This window comes from Aspergillus stella-maris, assembly GCF_047715825.1.
Source record: "Aspergillus stella-maris strain CBS 113639 unplaced genomic scaffold BDV14scaffold_17, whole genome shotgun sequence".
Lineage (NCBI taxonomy): Eukaryota > Fungi > Ascomycota > Eurotiomycetes > Eurotiales > Aspergillaceae > Aspergillus > Aspergillus stella-maris.
The window spans coordinates 129992-155102 of record NW_027396811.1 but is presented as its reverse complement, the minus strand read 5'-3'; the positions used below and the strand labels follow the sequence as shown (position 1 = coordinate 155102).

At 51.6% G+C, this 25111-nt stretch overlaps 11 protein-coding genes across 11 annotated transcripts; 2 read left to right on the top strand and 9 right to left on the bottom strand.

Moving 5' to 3' along the window:
- Nucleotides 1–101: 101 nt before the first annotated feature.
- Nucleotides 102–3211, bottom strand: BDV14DRAFT_170584 (uncharacterized protein). Its single transcript, XM_073768234.1, has one exon. It carries the CDS (start codon nt 2506–2508, stop codon nt 541–543), a length of 1968 nt encoding a protein of 655 aa, XP_073629735.1. The 5' UTR covers nt 2509–3211; the 3' UTR covers nt 102–540.
- A 2649-nt stretch (nt 3212–5860) lies between these two features.
- BDV14DRAFT_34725 (electron transfer flavoprotein subunit beta/FixA family protein) lies at nt 5861–7133 on the bottom strand. The gene is made up of 3 exons (XM_073776602.1): nt 6918–7133; nt 6148–6802; nt 5861–6094 (listed from the first exon to the last, which is right to left on the bottom strand). The coding sequence occupies exons 1-3, from the start codon at nt 6969–6971 to the stop codon at nt 6012–6014; spliced, it is 792 nt and encodes a 263-aa protein (XP_073629734.1). The 5' UTR covers nt 6972–7133; the 3' UTR covers nt 5861–6011.
- Nucleotides 7134–8002: 869 nt separating this feature from the next.
- Nucleotides 8003–8772, top strand: BDV14DRAFT_34722 (uncharacterized protein). The gene is made up of 4 exons (XM_073776601.1): nt 8003–8139; nt 8203–8279; nt 8341–8403; nt 8490–8772. The coding sequence occupies exons 1-4, from the start codon at nt 8074–8076 to the stop codon at nt 8584–8586; spliced, it is 303 nt and encodes a 100-aa protein (XP_073629733.1). The 5' UTR covers nt 8003–8073; the 3' UTR covers nt 8587–8772.
- An 85-nt stretch (nt 8773–8857) lies between these two features.
- tah18 (NAPDH-dependent diflavin reductase) lies at nt 8858–11124 on the bottom strand. The gene is made up of 4 exons (XM_073768233.1): nt 10945–11124; nt 10715–10890; nt 10547–10645; nt 8858–10493 (listed from the first exon to the last, which is right to left on the bottom strand). The coding sequence occupies exons 1-4, from the start codon at nt 11080–11082 to the stop codon at nt 8978–8980; spliced, it is 1929 nt and encodes a 642-aa protein (XP_073629732.1). The 5' UTR covers nt 11083–11124; the 3' UTR covers nt 8858–8977.
- Nucleotides 11125–11371: 247 nt separating this feature from the next.
- BDV14DRAFT_188709 (kinase-like domain-containing protein) lies at nt 11372–12840 on the bottom strand (the record flags this gene model as incomplete). The annotated part of the gene is made up of 6 exons (XM_073771106.1): nt 11372–11478; nt 11578–11743; nt 11837–12139; nt 12245–12515; nt 12583–12638; nt 12763–12840. 6 exons carry the CDS (start codon nt 12838–12840, stop codon nt 11372–11374), a joined length of 981 nt encoding a protein of 326 aa, XP_073629731.1.
- A 240-nt stretch (nt 12841–13080) lies between these two features.
- On the bottom strand, nt 13081–14207 carry BDV14DRAFT_170579 (DNA-directed RNA polymerase III subunit C31). Its single transcript, XM_073768232.1, has 3 exons — nt 14004–14207; nt 13638–13881; nt 13081–13551 (listed from the first exon to the last, which is right to left on the bottom strand). Exons 1-3 carry the CDS (start codon nt 14112–14114, stop codon nt 13157–13159), a joined length of 750 nt encoding a protein of 249 aa, XP_073629730.1. The 5' UTR covers nt 14115–14207; the 3' UTR covers nt 13081–13156.
- Nucleotides 14208–14342: 135 nt separating this feature from the next.
- On the bottom strand, nt 14343–16368 carry BDV14DRAFT_170577 (uncharacterized protein). Its single transcript, XM_073768231.1, has one exon. The coding sequence runs from the start codon at nt 16327–16329 to the stop codon at nt 14386–14388; it is 1944 nt and encodes a 647-aa protein (XP_073629729.1). The 5' UTR covers nt 16330–16368; the 3' UTR covers nt 14343–14385.
- Nucleotides 16369–16508: 140 nt separating this feature from the next.
- BDV14DRAFT_170576 (COP9 signalosome complex subunit 6) lies at nt 16509–17896 on the top strand. The gene is made up of 3 exons (XM_073768230.1): nt 16509–16842; nt 16895–17359; nt 17412–17896. The coding sequence occupies exons 1-3, from the start codon at nt 16572–16574 to the stop codon at nt 17843–17845; spliced, it is 1170 nt and encodes a 389-aa protein (XP_073629728.1). The 5' UTR covers nt 16509–16571; the 3' UTR covers nt 17846–17896.
- Nucleotides 17897–18303: 407 nt separating this feature from the next.
- On the bottom strand, nt 18304–21000 carry BDV14DRAFT_170575 (OSTA/TMEM184 family protein). Its single transcript, XM_073768229.1, has 6 exons — nt 20559–21000; nt 20340–20490; nt 19959–20256; nt 19770–19895; nt 19569–19718; nt 18304–19516 (listed from the first exon to the last, which is right to left on the bottom strand). The coding sequence occupies exons 1-6, from the start codon at nt 20599–20601 to the stop codon at nt 18656–18658; spliced, it is 1629 nt and encodes a 542-aa protein (XP_073629727.1). The 5' UTR covers nt 20602–21000; the 3' UTR covers nt 18304–18655.
- A 234-nt stretch (nt 21001–21234) lies between these two features.
- Nucleotides 21235–23544, bottom strand: BDV14DRAFT_170571 (SAP domain protein). The gene has a single exon (XM_073768228.1). The coding sequence runs from the start codon at nt 23179–23181 to the stop codon at nt 21385–21387; it is 1797 nt and encodes a 598-aa protein (XP_073629726.1). The 5' UTR covers nt 23182–23544; the 3' UTR covers nt 21235–21384.
- A 57-nt stretch (nt 23545–23601) lies between these two features.
- On the bottom strand, nt 23602–24358 carry BDV14DRAFT_170570 (LysM peptidoglycan-binding domain-containing protein). The gene is made up of 2 exons (XM_073768227.1): nt 24046–24358; nt 23602–23975 (listed from the first exon to the last, which is right to left on the bottom strand). Exons 1-2 carry the CDS (start codon nt 24314–24316, stop codon nt 23707–23709), a joined length of 540 nt encoding a protein of 179 aa, XP_073629725.1. The 5' UTR covers nt 24317–24358; the 3' UTR covers nt 23602–23706.
- Between the last annotated feature and the right edge of the window lie 753 nt (nt 24359–25111).

Genomic DNA, 25111 nt, shown 5'->3' with positions numbered 1-25111 from the left:
ATCTGGTCGTGGTGCAGCCGAAGCTTATTACTTTGTCCCACGGTCACGGGATGCCGGGCTCATGACAGTACTGAGTACAGCAGGATAATATGCAATATGCAGCACACAGAATGCAATGGATATATAACTCAACATAATCAAGCTATCATACAGAAAACCAAGAACCCAATTCTAACCAAGTAACTATCTCTGGGAAATGGGGGATGGAACATCGAGTGATCGTCCCATTGCAGATCCCAAATCCACCAACGCCCCAATCGCTGTAAACCAATGCTAAAAAGCAACGCTGACATGAACAGATGAATCGCTAAAACGATGGAGTTGAAGCAAGTCGCCAAAGGTCACGCGACATCAGAATCAATATGGACGTGGACGGAAGCCCATTCGTATCCACAACATAAGGTTAAGCGGAAGCTTATATGTACAACGAAGTCAAAGAGATAAGGAAAATTGGGTAATGAGAGGAGGGTATCGCAATGCCAAAACGTAAATCAAAGTCGAGTAAGTTCGCTTCCTCAAGAATGTGTCGCCCGTGTTCGTCTAGATCTGGTGCGTTTTGTCGCCCACGACCGGCAGGTCAAAGGTGTTTGCTTCGGTCGGTGGGCTGGCAAAGGCACCAGGAAGCTGGTGCGCTGGCTCCGGCTCGGCGATCTTCTCAGGGGAGTGAGTGTCCACTGCATCAGGTGTCTTTGATCGGACAGCCTTCAGCTCCGGGCTGATATCCTTCTCAGATCCCGAGCGCGACGTCCGCGCGCTGTGTACGGAGTGGAAGTCGTCATCCCTACCGAAAGAGGACTTCTTCGATTCAGAGGTCTCATCAATAGATGCGTTCCGAGAGGAGTCTTTCTTCGCCGGGGCAGCGGATTCACTGGTAGAAGCACGGGTCGAGACAGAGGTAACGGAGCGGTTGTCGTCGGAGGATGCGTATGGGCCAGGTGAGGTCGGGGTAGAAGTTGCAGTCGATGCACGTTGAGGGTTCCGCGGGGGAAGGCTAGGAGGTTGTCGTTTTGGGATGGTGACAAGGCGAGCACGGGTAAACGTCGGGGAGTGGCGCTTCACTTCAACGGGAGCTGCTGCCTCTTCCCGAACAGGAGAAGAGTTGGTGATGCTGTCGCGGCGAGAGATTGTTGCACTACTAACTTCATGAACTTCGAGGTTGTCGTCGTTAATGAAGTTGTCCTGGACACCTTCGTCTTGGTTTTTGTTGCGGAAGCTGGTCTCACGATGTTCGGGGATGACGGTGTCCCAGCGATCCTCGTTGTCCGATGGGTGTGATCTGGGCTCGGAAAAGTCTCTGTTGCTGGGAGAAGATGCGCGGCTGGTGGAAGTCGGGGCAGTCAACGGTTCGTCAAAGGTTTGAGTACCTCTGTCTTGACTGACATAACTCTGGACACTCGTGCGCCAGCTGTTACGCCGTGAACTCTCCACACTTCGCCGGAACGTCGCATATACCGGGCTCGAGGGGTTTGGCTTGAACTCGAAAGCATCCTGGCTTGGTCGCGCTTTGGAGCCGGCCTCGCGAATGAAAAGACCTTCGGCTTCCAATGCCTTGACACCAAATGGATCGTCGTCCTCGGGATCGGGAACGCCGAATGTCGCGGGCTGTTCCAAATCCAAATCTCCAGGTGCCTCGCCAGTCGGCAGGAGATCCTCGTTCACATCTTGATCTCCTTGAGCAGACTTTATTGTTTGAAGTAGAGGTTGAATCGAAGCCGGCGGGTTTCTGGCTTTACCAGCCAGGATGTCGGTCACGGAAATGCGTTCGCCATAGAAACGTTCGTTCTCGTCAGTTCGCTCGATGATAATCGTCCCGTCCACCTGCACTCCGGCGTACAATCCACGACTCTTCATATACGTCCAAATCGGGGCTTGTCGCTTGTGGACTTCCGACTCGAGCACACCACCCATTCCAACTGGACCGGCCGAGGCACTGACTTCTCCACCTAATGTGCAACGAACCTTTTTGAAAGCCTCCAAGGCTTCAAATGTATTGATGACAACCACGCAATCGTAAATATCGATACCAGCCAAGAATCCAATACCCGCAGTGTGTAGCATAATACCAGACGGCGGACTCCATTCACCCGTCTCAGGAACCCGAGCGAGAAGAACACCGCTGCCGCCAGAACCACTCAACCAGAGTCCGGTACGCATCGTTGTGAAAATCGCGATACCTTTCGCTTGTTGAATGACTTTACTGGGAATCTTCTTGATCACCCGCTGCTTTCCTTTAGGTTTCTCAATCTTCCCAGTCTCCTTGTTGTAAACGCTCTCGGCGCTCTGTCGCTCTGTCTCTTCGTCGGCGTAGAAGCCATCCTTGCAGAAGCTTCGCAATATCCGAGCGGCCTTGTCGCTTTCTTTGTCGATGGTCATAGGCCAGAATGCCTCGGCACCGACCTTGTTCGATAATCGGTTGACGGGATCGCCCAGTTTATCCAGAGTGTGCCATGCTTTGTCGAATCCCTTCTTGGACGTCCCCTTGGTCCTTTCCCAGAACGAGGGAGCCATTGCGAGCGAAAAGGCTCCCGCTTGAAACGAGAATCGGATTGGGGAATACTATTCGATTCGACTAATCGGACGATGGGTAACGCGAGGGCGACGGTCGAACGCTATATACTCCAAGCAAAATTCGAGGTCGCCGGAAACAGCGAACATGCAACGCGGGTAGCTGTCTCGCGCCGGAAAATGCACGATGGGAATCGGCGCTGGTATGCACTTATCACTAGCCGAGGAATGCGCGGCTGGTGTCGGAATGCGATGACAGGGATGTGACAGGAAAGTAAATCAGGCACAAAGGGATCTGTTCGTTTGGCGACAATATCCCTGTTGGACAATCGCTGGGCTTTGCTTCGCTGGCGCTGACAAACGGATCGAGGTCGGGGTCTGCGTTGGAGGCAGTCAGCCGAGTCCAGTGGCAAGAGAGTGACTCGAGGAACCGGTGGTATACCTCGAAGGGGAACCGCGGACCGGCACACACGGCGACTGAGCTTACTTACCAGGTTACCAGCAAGGGCGGGGAAGAGCTACCAAGGGTTCGGTAGGCAGTGCAGTTTATACTGTCAGCAATAATTATGTGAGGTGACTGTTGGTTAGGCGACAGAGCAAGTATGATGTATGTATGCGTCGCCAAGATGATCGCAAACAGGATGGTCAGCCCGGTGCCTTATGGCGACGAAGGGGATGAAGTGAGAGAAGGGAGGGGAAAAAAAAACATCGAGAACAGAGGGATAGGCAGGAGGCATAAGCGACCTAATAAGTGATTGCGAGAGAATGTATCATCAACGGCTGGACCGGAAAGGCATTGCAATGGCTGGTCCAAGGCTGAGGCCCAATCACGGCAGTCTGGAGGAGGGGGCTGTTACATCATAGATCTACTCTACTGCCATGTTCCACTATTAGTTCGTTTCTTTTCTTGTACCAGGTGGAGGAAATAACTATTGGTTATATTAACTATTCCCAGTATTTCTAACATTCTATTATCAACTACCACATCATCAAGATTTCCTTCATCTTGTTCTGTTCGCAGAATCATGCCTACGCAGCTACAGTGCGTACCCGATGGACCTGACCCAGACCTCCATCGCCCTCCGCAACCAAGAACCAAACTCAGCAACATCGAAATTTTCATTAATTTACCACATGTTTGCCATGTTAACTAATCCAGGTCCAGCCCCGATCTATAGCCCAACTATCGAACGCATCCAGCATTCCGCACCCGAAATCTGACAGCTCACAGTCAGCTCCCTGCGGCTGTAGTCTCATTTAGTCCAGTTCTTCAGCCCAGCCTCATTGCTAAGCAGTCCTAGAGCATCCTTGCAACGCTCCTTAATTATTACCAGTTCTTCTCGTCCGTTTATTTATTCCTACTCCTCCACAACCACGACACAGCCACCGATCGGATCAGATCGCCGTTTCTGATTTTCTGCCTGATCTTGATGAAGTGGTATATTGGGCCGAGGTGTTCCAGATGTTTGTCATCAAACTAGCATCTTGAATTTTCATTTAATGGGGATATTATTTGCCCATCCAAACTATCGGAAATGAATCAGACCCTGGTGTGGATCTGATGTGTTCTAGGGGCTCCACCATTTACTTTGATTGCTTGCATCTGTGACTGCAATCTGTCACCTTAAGAGATTTTCGCGAACCGTTGATGATGCGAACATGATGCTATACTAGCCAACTAGAGCCATTGCTTACCTACGCTACTGCTAATAGTTTCCAGATTTTCCTTGATGAGTTGAGCTGTCGATTCCTTCAGACATGGCTAGCTGAGTCCAGGCACTACATACATATCTGGATGCCGGTGTTTACATCCTTCGCTTCCAGTCCCCCAGCAACGCCATAATACTGGTCATATGCAGCTTTCCTCCTCAACTCCAAGGTTCCTCCCTCCCTCCCTTTCTCCCACCGTTCTGTTCTCCTTACTACAAACACGAGGGACAAACCCAGGGATGGAAAACTCTTCCCACCCCTCTCAACGACGGGACAGGCGGAAGCAGATTCTGCACGGTTGTCTCGGTACTTCTGCCTGTCTCCTGAAGATACTGCATAGGGTTTCGGTCTCGGCTGGTTCAGAGTCTGCACGGGAGAACGTTGATCTGCGTGCTTCTAGAAGGTCACTGGCCACCTAGAACGAATCCCGATTCCCGACTCCCGAGACATCTCCGCCCACTGTTTAGTAGAGAGGCGATCCGCTTAGCCTTGCGATCTTAACTTAGCCTTAGGTGCCGTAGTAAGGCGAGTAGGCGGCCAGTGGAGACTACATCCAGGCACTCAATGGGTTAGTACAGGCTAGCCTCAGGACTGTCACAGGCGCATCATCATACTTCCTCTTACTAGTTGCCTACTAATCATCATTAATAGTATGTTGCTCCTATTATTATACTGTGCGACAAGCGACCCGACAGCCATGACGGTGCATCAATCGACTAAAAAGAATCGCGCCATAAATGATCAGAACAATGGCCGTCCGCTAACTAGTAGTATCTAGTAGTCCAGTTTACAACCCGCACCGAACTACCTACTAATCCCCGACAAGGATCCCTCGACTATTACACCCAGAGCCAGCTACCAGCTACCAGTAGGTAGGTCAGAATGACACAACCTACAGCCAAAGCAAAAGCAAATACCAGCCCCGTGACAGTCAGGAGTGTAGGTAGATACCTCTACGCTCCTGCGAACGCTCTGCAGTCTGCACTACGTACTATGTACCTACTACCTACTGCATGCATTGGTACAACGCTCTCTACGTACTTTTGTCAATCCCCGAAACGAAACGTACAGAGTATTGCACGGTTCACCATCTGACCCAGAGTCCAGCACATAACCGCCATAACCGACGAACTTCCCGTGACTGGTCGTCCCGCGGACGTCTCACTATTCGCTAACCGAAACGTGACCGGTAGCAACAGCAGCACGGCTTGCTTGCTATGGAAGGTTTCGAACACGTCTGATGGCTTTAACTTGCACTTGCAGTCTACCCGGATTCAAGATCCATGATCCTGGTCAGGGGCACGCGGTGGCTGCCTGATGCAACTGCATGCAAATGTATGTACTCTTAGACTTATCCCAGGTTCCCGGCCGAACCGGTGTTCGTCTGGAAATTGGGATTTAGATTCTGGTGAGCTGTGCCGGTGCATACGGCATGCCCCTGCATATGCAAGTCAGCCACTGTGTGTCAGATTCTCAGAGCGATGGCCAAGATGAGTGAGCCAGTGGACATGGTTCGTTGAGACGGCAGGCCTGGGCTTGATCCTATTTCCCACGAGAGTTTGGGGGTGGCGGTGTTGTGCTTGAGCTTTGACTTTGACTTGGGGTGCTTGCTACCGAGGGCTCGGGTGCAGTAGCCCAGAGATCCCGTTCAGAGCTTGGCTTATCTTCTTGCGTGCACATGGGAGCTGAACGGTGGGGAATTCAGGATCGCGGGCTGTAGGAACAGAAAACAGGTTTATTTAGCTAATCATAATGAGACTATCATGTACATCTCGCTGCACTGCACTGCACTGCACTCACAGAGCACCGAGCTCCTTCAGCTTAGCGACCAAGCCGTCGACGTCTTCGACCTTGCCGCCGCCCTGGCGCGCGGGGGGTTCTGCACAAGTTAGCAATTATCACACTCTAAATCAAATCTGGTGAATACCATACCCGTAACCTTAAGCGTCTTCAATCTCCTCTTATCCTCAACCCCCAAATCAGCCAGCGTAATCTTCTCCAACGGCTTCTTCTTCGCCTTCATGATATTCGGCAGCGAAGCATACCGCGGCTCATTCAATCTCAAATCAGTCGTAATAATCATCGGCAACTTCGCCTTCAACGTCTCAATACCCCCATCAACCTCATGCGTAACCTCCACAGTCCCAGCCTCATCCTTAACCTCAACCTTACTCGCCTGCGTCGCCTGAGGCCACCCCAAGAGTCCAGCAAGCATCTGCCCCGTCTGTCCCTGATCACCATCAATAGCCTGCTTCCCGAGCAGAACAAGATTAATGTTCTCCTTCTCAACAACGGCCTTTAGCGTCTTCGCGACGGTGAGGGGTTCCAGGCCGCCGTCGCCGGCGTTACCCTCGGGGACATCGATGTGGAAGGCGCGGTCGGCGCCCATGGCCATTGCTGTGCGCAGCGTGTCGCCGCATTTGGGGCCGCCGGCGGAGAGGGCAAGGATGTTGTCGACTTTTAGGGGGCCCTTGCGTTCGCGCAGGCGGACGGCTTCTTCGACGGAGAGTTCGTCGAAGGGGTTGAGGGAGTGTTTGACGCCGGCGGTTTCGACGCCCGTTTGGGCTTTGTTGATGCGGGGTTTGATCTGGAGCCTTTGTTAATTGTCTCCTTTAGAACAGGGGAGCTGTGCCTGTGGTAAGTTGTAACGAGGCCAGGCTCGGCCACCGCAGCGCCGAAGACGGAGCTAGATGAAAACTCACAGCATAGTCAATCACCCGCTTGACGGGGACGAGAATCCGCAGACCGCTGGCCATTGTGAGATGTGTATGTGCGAAAGAAGTAACCTCCGGGAATAGTCAACAGTAGGAACTCCTGATGCGGGGACCGAGGCAGAAGTAGAGAAGAGGAGGGAAGGCCGATCGGAGCTCGGGGGGCAGAAAACAGGTGACTGAGGCGGAGAGGCTTCAACTAGCGGGCCGAACATCCTCCGCAGCTCTGTTCTGCTTCCGCCTCCAACCGAGGTTAGCCACCATTGCCAAGACTTGCATGTAGCCGTGAGAACTGAGAAGGCTTTCAAGATCAGTAGTGTTGGGTGGGTATATACTGATTGACGAGGAAAAGTCCTAAGATGACAAGTAATTAAGGTTTCATTGACTGTTGCTTGGAAGTTGACATCATTTACTGGAAAGGGCTATTCGTGGCCTCAGGCTCTCGTCGTCTTGGTACCCGGACGAGCAGCTATAGTTCGCCGACAGCCGACATTATCAATGGCAGGACCAAGGTCAGTATGGGTGCGTGGATAGTGACAGACGTGTTTTTCAAGTTGAATGTGGCTGAATAGGAGGCTCCGAGTGCTGGGAATAAGTAGTTTGGCAAGTACCCCTTTGCCTCAGTCAGATATATATCCCTGCAGCAACGGCGCCAACTGCCATACTGTCGCACTCGGCACTCCATGCTTCATTAACCCCCAAATCCCGACATCAGTACAACTTCGAGGAGAGTAACAGTCGGGTCATGTTACAGAAAGCTTCAGGGTCCGGTCCTCTTTCCCTTTAGAATTACACACCCAAGACTTGGTTCCCAGCCATGTCTCACAAGCTCTTCGTACAAAGAAACAAGCCGCGCCTCACCCTATTGACAGCAATTGATCCTTCCATGTAGTAATAGCTCCAGCTCATGATCTGCGAAGCCACTAAAGTGTCAACAGCTATTTCAATAGAGCCCGTTTAGAAGATTTTTGGTAGTCTAAGTACGGTTCGCGCCACACGGTGTCCGAAGTACGAGAGGGATTTGGACTTAGGGTTATATAACTGCTTAAATCCAGCACCGAACAACCTCTAAGTCACCATCATCATCTGTCTGTTCTGTCCTCTACGCTTACATCTTCAACTGGGAAAAGGAATTACAGCCGCAATCATGAAGTTCTCTACCATCATCACCCCGTTAGCCCTCCTCGTCTCATCGGCCTCGGCAATCATGATCGTACGAAACCCCCGTCTATCCCTAGCCCTAGACAGAACACATTTCTAACAGCAAACCACTCAGGAAATTCAACCCCATGTAGGCAGCGGGGGGATATACCCTCACTTCGCCGGTCTAAACGAGTGCACTGATTTTGACGGGTGAGTTTTTCTCATTACCTCCCAAAGCAAGACAAAGCTAACGAATTCCATCCATAAACAGCGCATCCGTCTTTCGCAGATTCAGCTCTGGTCCTGCGGAACGGTACCATTGTACGCTTTATTCGTATGTTCTTGACTTCCTTTTCTCGTCTTCTGACACTTGCGGTGCTGGGATGGTGTCTATTGAAGGTGAAATTAACGATGAAATAGCCAATGGGCATGCGCGGGAAATCCCGTCGCGACCTTTTACTCGGACAGCACGGTGGCGCATACGGAGATGTTCTCGGTGTTTTGTGCGCTTGGTTAACTGTGCTGGGGAGCTGGTTACTTGATGGTCTTCAGTGAGCAAGTCTGGACATTTGTGATATCTGTAGACTGGTTGGTTAATTTGTGATGGCATATTGCATTTTGCCCATTACAGATGTGGGTGGATGTGCTTGAGTGGTGAGGTGTGTGGGATGAAGGGCGCCGTCTTGAGCTGATCGGATTGAGGTTGGATATATATACTGATACCTTGAATTTACAATTTACGATAACATAGCTTCCTCTAGTTCTAATTCTACCAAGAAATACTCTACTCACAGGCAGATATGATGTTTTCTATTCTTTTCTATGTAGACATTGAACATGAAGTCTATATGAAGCCTTCTTCGTTCCCGGCTAGTCTAGAGAGAGTCCAGTGCCAATAAATATCCACCTCACCAAGTCTCCTGCTTGTACCGCCCCGTCTTCTCCATCCCAACAAGATAATCCTCTGCCTCGCGCCTCGTAAACCCAAAATTATCCACATCATTCCCTCCCTGAAAGACCTCCGTCAACGCCTCCCTAACAGCCTGCGGCATGCGCCCCGACGACCCACAAACGAAAACCGCCCCGCCCTTATCATGCAACAGATTAAAGACAGTAGCTGAATGCTGACTGATCACATCCTGCACATAGACCTTATTCTTCTGGTCTCGCGAGAACGCAGTAAGGACGCGGAGTTTGATCAGTTCAGATAGGGTGTTATATTCGTCCTCGAAGAAAAAGTCGCTTTCTCTATTCCTGCCGCCGTAGAGGAGGATAGTTGGTTCGATGGGCGGGTCAATGCCGGGGTTTTCTTCCCTGTATGATTTGACGATTGCGGCCTTTTCCCAGAGCATTGAGCGGAGTGGTGCGACGCCTGTGCCGGGGCCAATGAGTAATGTTGGCCCGACGAGCTGTGCAACGGAGGAATTCAGTCCGCCTCGTTGGAACTGAACGCGGAGAGTACTTCCAGGCCGTAAATTGGAGATGTACTTTGTGCAGACGCCCTCGCGGATCTTCTTGATGACGGTGCGGTACTTTACGATTGCGATGAGGAGGTCGAAGCGTGCACCGCCGGAGGGGGTTCGCTTGAGTTCGCCGCCAGAGGCGATGCTGAATTGCCGGCCGCGGACGATCGGAAAGGCTGTTGTTGCGTGTTGCCAGGGGATTTTGACGGTGTCGAACTCGTGCAGAATTTCGAGGATTGAGCGGCGCGGGCGGGTGGTGTAGTCCCAGAATTCGTCGAGGAATTCGGGATTTGTGAATTCTAGTAGTCTTTCTTTGTGCATTTCGTAGGTTGTATAGTGTGCTATTGAGGAGAAGAAGGAGCGGCGTGGGATGGCGCGGATGTCGAGGTAGTTTGTTAGGAGAGAGCGGAGGGTTAGGTTTGAGTGCGAGGAGAGGTTGTGGATGGGTGGTGTGGGTTGATCTTCGGATTGATGAGTGGCAGTGCTGTTGCGAGGAACAAGAGAGACGATTTGATCTGCTTGCTCTTGCCAGCCCATCATGTCGATTAGGCTCTGCACGTCTTCGGCTGTGTTTTTCGGTGTTATGGCTATTACGTCGCCGGGGAAGTAGGAAAGCGACTCTGACACAGCCAGGGTAAGATGGCGAACGTCCTGGAAGTGTGTCTGTGGAGTGACGCGCTTGTTTTGGGTCAATGTTGCCGTCAAGCTATCGTGGAGTGGGCGAATGTCATGGTCGAGGCGATATGAATCCGGGAAGTCTTTAGACAGCGTCTCTTCATCTACGGTAGGAGGCACAGAGGCCTCTACTGTTGGCGCCGCATTCTGATCTTGCAATTGCAGCACCCATTTCGGCGGCAGTTGGACATCGTCTGGTATCGGCTCCTGCCCTTCAGGAAGGGGATTCTTGTCCAGCAAGTCCTTTCGGAAGGCCGTTAGCCACGGAATGAAAGTGCCCTCTAAGCTATACCGTATTAGCATGCAGCCAAAGTAACAGAACCAAGTTTGTTGATTTACCCCTCAGGATGTTGATGGTCTGCCTCCCCGCCAGGGTATATCTCCTCCGAACCAAGCTGCAGTAACCTCTTGTAGAGCTTTCGCGCAGCCCAATTGAACCTGTCGATGTCAGAACGCATTTACATAACTGCGTCAATTGGCCTCTAAACCGAAGAGAGCTGAACGTACTTCGGATAAGAGCTATCCCCAAGTCCAAACCACGTAAACCTCACCCCGCTCAAAAACGTTGGCGGGAGTTTCTTGAGAAGCAACGAGCGCCAAAACGTTCTCGCATTCGCAGGCAAATCTCCCTGACCGGTCGTTGAGACCGCAAAGACGACAATCGTATACGACTTTAGCGATTCCTACCAACCACAACTGTCAATTGCTGATACCAGAAAAGATAGGGTAGAACGTACCGGCTTCACATGATTCAACTCGGACACCTGCGTGCTATAATGCAATCGCTCGGCGACGGCACCAACCTCCTCAGCGACATCTTGCGCATTGCCTGTTTCAGAGCCGTAGAGGACGAGTGCAGAGCGTCGCCCGCTCATTCTGGTCGTTATTCGTGAGGGATCGAGGATATTGCAAGTATTGTAGACTGGTGAGTGTTGGAGTCAAATTATTTGTGGTGCTCCGCGGATCGGAATGATGTCATCCGTTGATCGGAGATAAGAACTATATATCGCTTATCTGATTGAAAATCACCAGTCTAATGTCTTTATAGTACCTTGCCTATTTTCCATGGATGTAATGGTGAAAACCGGTTATTAGCTATTACATATGCATATACAACCACTCGTCTCCCATTAGCTCTTTAGCGGTGCTGCGTTTGCTCGGATCTCACTGCAGCATCTTTCGCATAAGACGTAAGAAGGCTTCTCGGTCTTCTTCTCCCTTTAGGGTTGTTTCTCGTTCCTCGAGTGGCACTTGGTGGAGTGGCACTTGGTCTGTTAACAGTTTTTTCGAAGAGGAAACGGCCTAGTTGTGAGAAAGAAGGTTAGCGAGCTCCTATCTACTACTTTGTGACTCGCCCAAGTACAACTCACCTTCGCTGGAGAAGAACTCATCTTTCCTCCTACCTTCCGCAATAAACTCAGGAGGCGGCGGCCCAAGCAGATTAATCATTTCGGCAAGGTGTTTTCGGCTTCGATACTCCCCAAACTCAGGATCGTAGCCCCTGAACAGGCCCTCGCCTTCGTACATATCCCATATCTGTATTCCAGATTCCAATTGTCAGCATTGTTTCGCTACCGACCTAGACCCGGCTGTTTGTCTTACCATGCATCCCACACTTCATATATCAACACTATATGTCCACGAAATACTAATAATAACTTCCGGCGCGCGACAAATGTTCGGCTGTGCGAACTCCTCTCGATAGTTGTCCCCGAAGATAGCAGATCCAAAATCGCAAAGGACTGGGTGACCGACTCGTTTAGGTCGTGGCATTTCGCGTGACATGTAAATTAGTCTCCCCTCCGCTGCCTCTTTCCGCGGGATTGGGTCTTCAATCTCAATCTTCTCCAGCTTGTCGTAGATCGAATCATCCTCGATGCCGAGCATGATGTTGTCGGCTTTCAGATCTGTGAAAGCGAAAGCATGAGACAACTACAAATGAGAAAAAAGAGCATACGGGTCATTTTACTTACCAGTATGTATCACATGGCATTCAGTGTGCAGAAAGTCCAATGCCATGAACACACGTTAGAGGACAGATGCAAGGACAGCTGAGGGTAGTCTTTCGACTGGGTTGCGACGTAGAAAGGTCAAGACACTTTCGAATAAAGGCGGGGGAACCAGGCAGCGGTGTTTGTCGTCTGGTCTGTCAATGTGGAGTGTATCCAGCAAGGTCCTGACAGCATCTTGACCGGGGTGTTTATTTGAATGTTGTCCCATGTGTTGGTATATCTTCAACTCATCGTCTCGTTGCCGGTTCATATACGATGACTGGATGAGGATCTTCAGGATCGCATAGCGACGGCCGCTACTAGCGAGTTCGATCAGTAACATAGGCGCAAGTAAGCCCTTTTGAACCAGAGAGTAAGTAACACTTTACAGTGCTCAAATCTCTCGTCAACCAAGCAGTCGACGTAGATCCAAACCCTAACTTGGTGGGTGGTAACGTGGTACCGCTCTCTAAATACTTCTCCTATACGCGTAGGATAATAGTGAGACGCTACATAGCCTGGGATAGTCCGTTCTTTACTACTGTGCTAGTCAGGGTAGCGAACGAAGTTCGGATTCGTGAAGTTCAGGGGCTTCCATCGCCGACCTAGCCAGGATAGGGAGCGTGGAAAGGATGATAACATGCGGATCAAGTAACCTGATATTGCCAGCTAGCTGGACTAAAATGTAGTTGAGTGAGCGACTATCAACTGGAATGGAGCCGAGTGTAGGGGGTTGGTTAGGGCTTGTTGACGTCTGGACCCTGGACCCTGCGGAAGGCTGGGCGGCTAGGAAACGGCCCTAATGCATGCAATGAGGCTATCGAAGACAGTCGGCATGCAATGATTTTCCGGTGAAAAGACAAATATATTGAGAGTAAGTGCCAAACAATAACTCCTTTTAAATGCTAATACATAGCTATAATGGCAAAAGCAAAGATGGGTATCTATATAAACGCGCCTAATACGTATCTTCATCACCGCCACCACCGCCCCCATCGCCGAAGCCATCATCGCCATACTCATCATCTCCACCATCAAAGTACTGCTCAGCATTGTAATCACCTCCCATATCATCATCGTCGTCCTCGAAGTCATCGTCCATCATTTCTTCCTCCCCTTCTTGGTCCTCCTCGTCTGCATCGAGGATGCCGCCTTCCACATCATTCTCATCACCCTCGCCCTCATCGCCTTCCTGCCGCCGACGCTTCAAAGCCTCGTCCTCGTCATCATCTTCCTCAAAACCGCGCTTCACCCCGGCCTTTAATGTTTGAAATTGGTACCCATCGAGCGAGGCGTCCGGGTTGAAATCGGGCTTGAGCGTCTTCCATAATTCCCGGGGGAAGAATTTCATTACTGCTCATCGAACCAACAACCAGGTTAGCCATCATAATCTACCTTTCCACTCCACCGGATCAGAGACAAGACAGAGTGAATCTCACCATATTCCCTCCCCAACAACTTTGGCACAAGCCGCTTTTTCTTCTGGTACTTTCCCGAATAACTCGGCATGCCATTGAACGGATCAAAGTTTGCCTTCGAATTGGCCGTGTATCCCGTCCCCGAGGAAGCACCAAGGACAGAATAATACGGGCCGTCGTGGTGTCGCTCACGGAGGGTCCGGTACAGGTCGACTTGCAACTGGTCGCGAGCGCTTAATGGGCGTGCACGGGGTACGGTATATTTCTGTTCTCAAAAAAGACAAATAAGCCCCAGATTCGGCAAAGCATGCATGGAGCGCAATGAAAACGCGCTTAATGGGTATGGACTTATGACTCGCATGAGGGGAGGATGTTTCTCCAACGTACAGGGAAAAGAGGAGTAGGCGCTGTATCGGCCTCGCCGGAGGCGTCCGTGGTGTCCCAGGTGAACTCAGACCCAGGCAGCTTTCTGCCTTTCTTTGCGCCAAATCGAGACATGGTCTACGTGTATATTTTGGAGAATCGAGTGGGAATTATTTGGAGAAGATGTGCCGCGAGAGAAAAAGTTCCGGCGGAACTTGACTCACCGCCCGCGGCGGGGAATGCACATCAGCGGAACGTGGACTGATTCTGTCAGCCTAGACCGCTTTCCTAGAGTAGAATATCCTGGGCATGGAGGGCTATATAGTATGTCGAGTGCTTACTATTATAAGAATATGGATTAAATTGATGCTGAAGGGATGAGGTTTCGAAATTTCCTACCCACTGCTCACATGCCTACGGTCTCCACCTGAGTAATAGTTTGGACTTGAGGACCAAGAGGTCCGTCATCCACTCTCTTCCTCAAAGTACGAATAATATCCTCAAGATCCGAGTCCCGGTCCTCCAAGTTTTGAAGGGATCTATGTAAGGCAACCAAGACCTCATACCTTGCTGTCGCGACTTTCCAGACGGCATTCTGAGGGTCAGCTGCTCCGCCGGCCACAAACTCAGAATACGAACGAGGCGGCTTGAACAGGTAGGGCAACAGGACAGTTAGGGCTGGGGGCGAGATGGCTACCCAGGCTCCTGATGAAGGGAGAACGCCTTGTGATGCTGGGGATAAGCGACCGAGTTCTTCCTCTGACGGAAGCTTGTACCGCAGCGTGCCATCGACGGGTGCAGTAACTTCAGGGGATAATGTCTGCCAATTAGCAGTGACTATGGCTTGCATAAACGATATAGCCGAGAGGGAAATGTCCTTCATCGCTATAATATCAGCTGTAGCGACGATGTCATCCCACAGTGATGGACGGTGGTTCTGGTATAGGAAGTATAGAACACGCGCGGCCGCTGCTTCTTTATGCCAATCAGTTGGCGTCTGGCCGGAATTGCTAAGCTGGACAGAATCCGTGGCAGCGTGCTTCGGGGGCCCATGAAATATCTTCCCCAGCGCATTGAAAACTTCCTGGTTCGGAGGGTTTGTTGGTAGAGCCGCAACTGGATTGACACCCTTAGCGCTGCTTTCCAACAGTAGCACGCGCGGAAGAGAAGACAGCACATTGAGCTGGCCGCTGGGTGTCGGGCCGTGCGCCCATTGAGAGGTAGAGATCAGTAGGGACGCGTCAACTCGGGACATGATGCTGTCCAACAAGCTCTGTGGGTTTGCTAGTAGATGATTGGGGTAAAGTTCAGCATATTGGGCGACGTAGGCCATAATGGGACCACACAGGAAGCTCAGATCTACCGGGTCCAGCTTCGACTCATCCACGTAGTAGTCCAATAAGGTACTATGAATTTTTTCCGAGATCAGAAAGTCGAGTGCTGGTGAGGAAAATGTGGACGCTGATTGCACAACTGTCCGAGGCGTCAGGTTGGGTGCTTCGATTTCGAGCAAGTTGTGGAAGAAGTTCAGCTGTGTCATATGCATCAAGACGTCGGTCTTGTTGACCATTTCACAAGCCGCAAAATGCAACAAACTCTTGCTCTTATATTTGGCCTCGACCTCCGGGATGTGTGATGTTGAGATAAAGTCCCAGCGCAACTGGCCCGCTTTCACAAGGAATCCCATCAGTCTGCCTTGGGCAATGGATTTCTCACGAGGCGTCAGGCCGCTCGCGTTGTCGGCAGTGCTGCAGAAGGAGAAGAGACGGTCATAGACATCCTTGTCTGTAAAGACTCTTCGCCACATAAGGCCTTGCCCGCCTGAGGCATTTTCTGAGTGCTCTCCGTTCTCCAGTGTACTTGTCTGATCAACCTCCAGGAGCGCCCATAGGACATCGAATGCCGACTGAGCGACGGCAGTTGATGATGTTGAAAGCCAAAGTTCCACCAAGGTTGTGACAATCTCTGGATCACCGGCGACTATCGCAGCATCGCTCGGGGAATATCCGGCCTTGCGCAGGAGCGTTAGAGCTAGCTCGTTGATGGGCGGTGAGGGGGCGCGGAACCCCGCGATGAAGTTGATCGGAGGATCGATGGAGCTGAGATCTGCAAAGGTGAAGTAGGCCGCGGACTTGATACCAAGGGTTGTAATGGGTGTAGGGTCCTCTTGTAGGACCGGCAGGAGCTGCGATATCTGTGTCAGTAGTGTTGCGGGGATTGTACGATCCGTGCTTTCTGTAAGCTCCAGCTTAAGCTTATCGAGGAGCGTCTGATCGAGGGGTGTTGATGGGTCATTCTGGACCTGTCGGAAATGCGCCGTAACTTCGTTATAGGTAGACTGGACAGCCATCTTGTCCAAAACTACCGGAGATCTCGATTTGATTGAAAGTCTGAAATGCTGGAACTGGCAGCTGCCTGGAAGTACCACTAGCGGGGAAGCTCCTCCGATGCAAACCAAGCAAACACCACTGACGTCCCCTCGTAGGTCGGGGAAACAGAGCTCCCAGCAACTGGAACATCCAAACCAACAAAGACGATTCAACAGGTTTCGCGGCGCTATCGCTTACACCTGGCCGTATAACTACCCTCAACATGTCGGATCAAGCAGAATCGCTGCTCTCGCAAAAGTCCTCAGACTCCGGCCTACACCTCCAGCTCCACCCGCTTGTACTCCTCACAATCTCCGACCACATCACCCGGCATGCCGCACGATCACAGCAAGGGCCAATTCTCGGAGCTCTTCTCGGTCAACAGAATGGCCGCGAAATAACAATTGAACATGCCTTTGAATGCGTCGTGATGGAAGGTCCAAATGGCGAAGCTCAGCTGCCCAACGACTGGTTTGTTGAAAGAGTGAAGCAGTGTAAGCATTCACCATTTAACATGCTTAAACCGCACTTACTAAGGTCAAACAGTCAAGGACGTCCATAAAACCCCCGCTCTCGATTTAATCGGCTGGTGGTCGACAGCTCCTCCCTCCGGCCCGAGTACAGCGCATCTCCCAATACATCGCCAGATCCTCACGACCCACAATGAGTCCGCGGTATTCCTGGCGTTCCACCCATCGCAGGTCAAAGAGGCAGCTGCTAGTCAAGGGAAGTTACCATTGACTATCTATGAGAGCGTCTACGAAGGCGAGAGTGCAGATGGCGGCAAGGCTATGCAGGTTGACGGCCAGGAGCAGTCGCTTAGCATTCGCTTCCGGGAACTACCATACACTGTTGAGACGGGTGAGGCGGAAATGATTGGTATTGATACGGTTGCTCGTACGGCGAGAAATGCGGCTGCTATCGAGACTTCAACGGCTCAGTCAGACCCTAAGAAGCAGAAAGAAAAACAGGTTGCTAGCACGGAGTTGCTTTCGCCTGAGGATGAAGAGCGTACGTACAATCTCCAACAGCGTGCAGAGCTATGCTAACCAACCAATACCAGTCATCGCCTCCCTAAACACCCGCCTAAATGCCATCAAAGCCCTCGAATCCCGCATCTCCCTCATAAAATCCTACATCTCCAGCCTCTCACTCCCCCCCTCATCCACCGGCACACCCGAGAACCCAACAATACCACCAAACCACGCCATCCTCCGCGATATCTCCGCCATTCTCTCAAACCTCTCCCTGCTCACCCCGCACGAATCAAGCGCCTTCTCCGCCGAAGCCCTGGCCCAAAATAACGATGTCAGTCTTGTTGCTTTACTCGGCCAACTGAGCCAAAGTATCAACGGCATGAGAGAGGTCGGAAAGCGCACTGCTATCGTCACTAATGTTAGGCGAAACGGTGCGGGGAAGAGGCAAGGTGGTGCCGGGCAGGGTCGGTACGAGGAAGATATTATGAGTTTGGGGAGTCAGGGCGCTGCGCTGGGGTAGATCTACAATACAAAGTACAGTACCTAAGTCCTACGATAACGAATCATGAAGCACGCTTTTCCATATACAAACTCTAAACTCTCCTACTTGAACGAGATCAAAACGTTCTACTCTCTATAGAATGAAAGCATAGGTAGAGGCTACATGATGCTGTGCAGTAGTCCCCCAACGCAAGGCACAAAGACTAAGTACGCAGTAGCAGTAGCAGTGACAGTAGCAGACAGTAAGGTAGCTAGCTACCCAGTTACCTAGGTAGTGACTTAATAGTAGAGAGCCTGTCTGCCAAGGTACCCCAAATGCGAGTGGTACCTAGATTGTCTTCGCGATTCAAGGAAGGAACAACCAGCGCCGTCCATGGTCCATCGCTCTTTCCCAGACGTATACACTCCCTCAGAATGCCGTCTGGAAAGTCGCGACAGCAAGGTATGAGGTCTTGGTTGCCTTACATAGGATCTATCCCCGTACCTATCTCCGTGGTAGAATGAGCAAACCTGGGTATGTAGGTATAGAATGCATATTATTTTGATGGTATATGTAACAAAAGCTAAGAACCAAATAAAGCAAGTCTAATAGTTATATCGTTCCAATCATGACGGGAATGGCAAGCAAGTAACACAAGACGCCGGGCCTGGTCCGAATCATACATACATGCAGGGTATAATTATAGACATGGAATGCATATCGACACGGTTCCACTCGGTTAGGCGACTATGGAGATCGTGGGTCGAGAAGGAGAAGAAGAAGGTTAAGGGGAAAAGAGAAAAATTCAATCATTATACAAGCAAGCAAGCTCGGCCGGGACGCTCAGCTTTACCGTCGCCCGTTCGAGTCGAACCGGGTATGTGCTGGTTGGTAGGGTTCTGGCATGGAATTGGGCTCCTGCTGTTGGAGGTCTGTTGAGAATGGGAAGCGCGCGTGGCTGGTGCTCGAGTAGTCGCCTGTTGTATGCCCATGGTAGTAGTTCCCTTCCGAGTCCGAGGGGGTTCGAGAGGGAACGTAGTGCACCTCTTCGAAGGGGGAGATCGGGCGCGAGGAGTTAGCTGAGTGAAGGTCTGTGTCCGAGAGATAGTGATCGTCGGAACGGTTGTTTGCGGCGTAGAGGAGGTTATGGTTTGTTTCGTCGTATGGTGGAGGTGCTGTTCCTAGATTACCAGATGGGTTTGGTTGGGCGTGAGACAGGAGCACTTCGCCCTCTCCGTCCGGTTGTTGGCCGTAACGGTTTGATGCACCGCCCGTCATCAGAGTTGCACCGGCACCACCGTAGCTTGTGTCGGCCGGTGCTGGACTTTCTGTTTGGCCAAGTCCGATTGTCTCAGCCGGCGTTTGGTAGCTCGCGTCGAGTGTTCTCTTCTTGCGGCCGACGAACAACCAGCGCATACTTCGGCCAACGGCCTTGACGAGATCGATTGGGTTGAGAGCATCGACCAGAGCACCCATACCCCATTTTCCGCCCTGATAGGTTCTTTTACCGTTTCCAAACATATCGGTGACCTCATCAGTCTGGAAGCCAAGGGCGTAGGGCTTCCATGGGAAAGACCACAGATGTAAAATCGCGAAGAGAGCCATTTCGACACTAATGATGAGGTTCGCAAGGGTGACTTTGAGATCAGGTGCCGCAAGCTTGTCTGAAGACTTGATGACACCGGCAGAGAACAAGAAGGAAATCACGCTCTGGTAATAGTATTAGCGTTCGCTCCTTGAGCATCCATGTGGCTGGACTTACGGTCTGCCAGAATGATAAGAAAATAACCAGCTTGATAGACGTAATCTTCAGAAAAGGCCGATACTCGCTGATCTCATCCTTGATCTGGATGTAGAACTGGATAAGGCAGTACATTGCAATAGTGACAGCAACACACTCAATAGCCAACACCTTCAACAACGTCAGCAACTATTCGCATAATCCGAGCATGCGGGAACCTACCCAAATATGAGAAAACGCCGGGTTAAGCGACGACTCGCAATACAAATCAAACTTCTGCGTAACAACAGCCACAATGGTCATCAGTACGCGCAAAAGACAGTACTGGAAGACGCCGACCCAGATAACCTATAAGTCGGTCAGCACCCACTATTTCACCCGTTCTCCGCTCAAAGCCGTCCTCAGTCTTACATTGAACCAGGTCAACCCACTCCTCGGAAGCCTCCAAATCCCCTTCGGCCCCCCAGAACACTTCTGCATCCAATTAACCGGCCAGACCCAATTCTTCGGCTGTATCCCGCGAAAGTATTCCTTCTGGCTGTGCAGATCGGGCGCGATATAATGGCAGAGCAGCGCAAAGAAAGCCGAGATCGTGAACGCTTCGTAGCAGTCGCCCAGTACGTCGTAGTAGACGGCATGTTTGTAGTAGAAGGTGCCGAGCCAGGCGACGAGGGCGTAGATCGGTATCATTAACAGGATGCGAATCGTACTAGCGAGGCAGAAAGGAATGGTTAGCAAAGGGGTATAGATAGGAGGGTATGGGAGCGGGATAGGTTGGGACCGGGCACGTACTGTCGCTGTTCGATCGGCTTGCTGTAGTGTGTCGCATGTCGCATAATCAGGTAAAATGAGATGAACCCGGCGATGAGGGCGAAGACGCCGACGACGATCACGCAGAGCTCGTGGAAGGTGAGACCGCCATCCCACAAGTCGATCTCATGGACTGTCGGCGGAAGAGCGGTTAGCGATCGTCGATTTGCCCAGAACAATAACAGAAAGAGATAGTCATACTGGTTTCATCTTCCTCCGTTGAATTGCAGACGGGCCAGCCCATGCTCGCAGAGTCGCAGTGTCAGGTATGAGGTAATTCGGGGGAGAAAAAAGAGTCGAGTCGGAGCCGGAGGAAGGCTATCGCAAGGCCAATGCCAATAACTGCTATTTTTGGGCCGCGGAGTGGCGGCAGATCAACCCCTGGAACCGCGCGCACCAATTTTGTCGGGTACAGTATTTCTTTTTTTTTTGTTCCTGAAGATCAAGCCAAGCCTGCAGCATCTGAACTTCGGGCGATTGAAGAGGTGAAGAGGTGTAAATAAGCAATAGGGAGTCTGAGCGCTAAAGGATGACGCTCGTGCTCACTGCAGACTGGAACTGTTTCAGCAGCGAACTGGATGCCCGAATAGGAAGCATGTGCCAATAGCTGGGGCTGTGGCGCGAACTCTTGCTGCCTAGTGAAACACCGCCTCTATATTTAGACTGTTTCAAGGACAAGGGTTTACAGTATTTCACTCCATTAATCGAGTGAAAGGTGTATACAGATTACGGAATTATAGAAAACAAAAGGGTCAAGACAGCCAAGCTTTGGACAAGCCTGGCTGCAGCACAGCCGCCCAATGCCTTCCTCCGGCCAAGGCGCAGCACAATGCGGCTCGGATGTCGGCTGAGGTTGCTTACGCTTTCTTGTCTGACCGTCTGACAAGGCTGACACTCTGTCATAAGCTTAACTGTACAATGGCATTGCTCTTCTTTTGGATTTCCTGTTTATGATACATGTGTTGATTACCATAGCCGCGTGAACATGAAGTGGTATATAGCAAAACTCCGAGATATCGCCGGCCGATCAGTAACGGTCTCTGCGACTCCCTCCACCGCGACCTCGCCCTCGCCCTCCGCCCCTTCCACGACCAGCATATTCTGGCCCCAAATCAACGAATTGATCGACATCCTCGAATGTGAATTTACGAGTCTCGTCTCCACCTCGCCGCGGGAATGTGCCTTTCTTGATAAGGTCATCGAATCGATCCAGTCGCCGATCTGCAACTTCTCGGGAGACTGGGAGGTAATATAGTTTGGGTTTCGTAGTCGTCGACTTGAAAAGTTCGTCGAGGGGTTTGAACCCTTGCCCTGGTTGAGAGGGTCGGCTTGACTGCGCACTGGGGCGTCTTTCTTGGGGTTGAATATCGGCTCGTGGGCCACGAGGGGGAGGGTGTGAGAATTCTTGTGGTGCTGCGCCACGGACAGCATGGGATCCGGAGCTCTTGGCGTCAACTTGCTCCAAGACCGCTTCGACTTCGTCGTCTTTCCGATCATACTTGACTTCCCAGCGTGGTGGTGGGCCACGGCCGCCCTTGGCGTCCTCTTCCCTTTGAATCCAATCTTCGACTTTCTGCTCCGGGATGAAATCGACAAACAAGCTCTTGCGGTTTTTCTCGTTCGGCCATACAGTACCGTGAAGGGCGTTGCGGGCTCGTGATGCTGTTGAGACATCTGTAAATCTGGCGAAGCAGTGTGTCTTGATAGAGTCTAGGTAGAAATCGAGTATCAGGTCGGGGTTGGGCGACTTTTCTGGCGCGGATGCAACGGAGAGTAGGTGGTTCTTGAGGGCAGCAGGTTGAAGAGGTCGCATGAGGCCATCGATGTATAAAGCAGCGGTCGCGGCATGTAAAGCGGGCTCAACCGAAACGTCTTCCATTTCAGAGTCGGCGGGCGGTGGTGATGCTCGAGTCTGCTCGCGCGCAGCAGAAGAAAACAGACCTTTGAAGCGAACATCTTGTTTCTGAGGAGTGCTTTTCTTGGGATCCAGTTCGGCACGAGGGCTCTCTTCAGGAGCGGGTTGGGATTCTTCTTTTGTTGGGGCAGTGTCAACGGGTTCGGTACCCGCGTCAGCCTCAGCTTTCTTCTCTGTCTCCGACGTTGTCCCCGAAGCCGCATCGCCCAAAGCTGTGGCTTTTCTTCTTTTAATTTCCTCCAGGCTAGGCGCAGGGCTTTGGCTGCGCCGCTTCCTCTTTCGGACATCTTCAATGAGCTCTTGCGGCGGAAGAGGCGTCGATGCCTGTGTATTTGGCCCTGATGCCTGCGAAGGTGCTTGACTGGTCTCGACCATTGTCTGAGTGGCATTAGGCTCTTCCTTGGCTGCACCTCCAGGAGCCGGCTCAACTGGTTTCGTAGCAGCTTCTTCGTGGGGCGCCTTCGTATCCTGTTCAGCTTCTTCCCCTTGCTCCTGTATGTCCTGCGCGTCCTTATGTGTTTCTTCGGCTTTGGCGGGTTCGGAAGGAGGAGCGGTCAGCCCATCAGCCTGCGATGGTGCGGCAGCGTTATCTTCGGCTGGTGTCTCGTCTGAAGGTTGCAACCCCGGCTGCGTATCGGGTGCAGCTTCAGGCGCGGGATCCTGCATCGACGCGTCATTGTCCGTTTGCTCAGTCGCGGCAGGAGCCTCCGATTTAGCGGGTTGCGCCTGCTCAGCTTCCGGCTCGGCGGGGGCGGCAGTTGCGCCGGCCTCTTCGCCTTGGCCCTTAGCATCTTCTTCGATCAAGCGGTCGATAATCTGCTGTTTCACTCGTAGTCCGGTTTGAGGGATACCGCGTTTCTTCAACTCCGCCTTCAGATCGGCCACTTTCATTGACGAGTAATCGGCCATGGTGAGAACTTGTTCGGGGTAATCGGTAGGAAAGTTGCAGTAATATTATACTATATCTCTCATCATTGAGTGGTATGTTTGTAAGCTTGTCGACTTAAGGAGGTATTGAGTATGCGACGCGATGGCTTTGAGACAAAGACAGCTCGGAGCTTTGGCGACGGAAAGACTGGGGAAACGCGCTAGTTCGGTTCTGGAGCATTACTCAGAGGTCGCACCTTGCCGATTATGGACTAGTGTCCCTGCTTACTTCAAGCATTCTGAGTGGTCGCTTTGGAAACATCTCACTTTTGACATTATGTTTTTGAATCCGACTCAGATTATCCTTGATATAGTACTTGATACGGCTACTCAAGAAGAGCGTGATATGCCTTCCCAGAAATTAATATATGACTAGCTCCTTCAACAATGGGAACTGGAAATCCTGCATTTGTCTACTGGTCGCGCATATATACATCAAGCAGCGAGCATTGCCCCATCAAGTCCATAAAGGCCCCCTCATGAATAGAAAGTAATCGTTATATTAGCCTAAACCCCAACACAGACATAGTACCCATTCCAGAGGTTACTACAAGCAGCATCCACCTCAGAGTTCCACTCGCGGAACTGAGCTAGAGTAATCCCATAGGTCTGGTCGATGTCATAGCAAATCTCACCCGCCTTCACACGGTGGAGCTTCGTGCAGTCTTCCGTAATGCCAGGCATCTGCGGCTGTGGGTTACCGGGGGTAGGTGTGGTAAGGGGTGCGCCGGGGACGTGCACGCAGACACTGTAGTATTCCCAGAGGGCGGAGCAGCCTGTCCTTGTTAGTATGTATATATAGTGTATAAAACCCTGGGGTGAAAAGGTAGGGTCGGTAAGACAAACCGTCACCAACGGCAGGGTTCCACTCGATGAATTGCTCATGTGTGATGTTGTTGTCGGCCTCAATTACGGCGCAGTGGTCGCCAGCTTGCACCTCGTAGTATTTCTCGCAGTCTTCCGCAATTCCGGGCTGGGTATAGAAGTAGGCACTAGTGGTCGTTGTGGCTGGGGCGCTTGTTGTCGAAGTAGAGCTACTTGCGACGGGCGTGAGGCTCTGAGCGGATAGCTGGCCTGGGAAGAGGCCAACAATGGCTGCGAAGGTCAGGTACTTCATTGCGGCTGGTGGAAGTGGAAGACTGGATGAGGAATTGAGAAGGTTGACTGACTATAGATGGCAATCTGGAAAATGCTGGCCCCTTATATAGTAGGGACTTTGGAGCAGGGCGTAGGCCCGGGATTCATCGGGAGGCTTCAAGAGCCGCTAAGAGCCTCGATTGATCCCACTTGCCTCTGTGATATCCCCATCTCTAGAGTCTAGGCCTATGTTAGCCTAGGTCTCACGGGAACTTCGGATTTTCAAAAGCCCTGGCAGGCCAGGATCGGTTCTTTTCTTACCCACGAGTTCATCATCTTATAGGGCGAGACAACACCATTGGGATGCTGGTACCACGGGGTCTTGACTATGCTTCGTTGAGGTTCGGTATATGCCACTGTGCCACCGCTAAGACTGCGCTAGGCCCCATACTGCAGGCGAACGTATTTGGCCCCTCACAGTGCCCCCGTGGAGCCCTGTACCTTGTATTTCATTGCCCGACGGTCCGAGCACGGTTTTTCCCCTTGGGCAGGGGTCAAAGGCTAATTCACCAAATATCAAGAGCTGAAGGTCAATGAATACCAGGCGGAACTCGGCAACTTCAAAAGCCTAGTCACCTAGACGTTGAATCTTACCGGAGGTAGAGGTGGGGCGTGGTGGTAGCTGTATGGTAGGTCAACAAGTAAGAGCATATGCGATCATGATCAATTACAGTTCAGAGGTAAGAGTGTTTCTTCAACATCTGTTATCCAGGGATGCCATTTCATGAAGACCATTGCGAAGTTCGTCAATGCGATGCAGTGGGAAGGATATCAA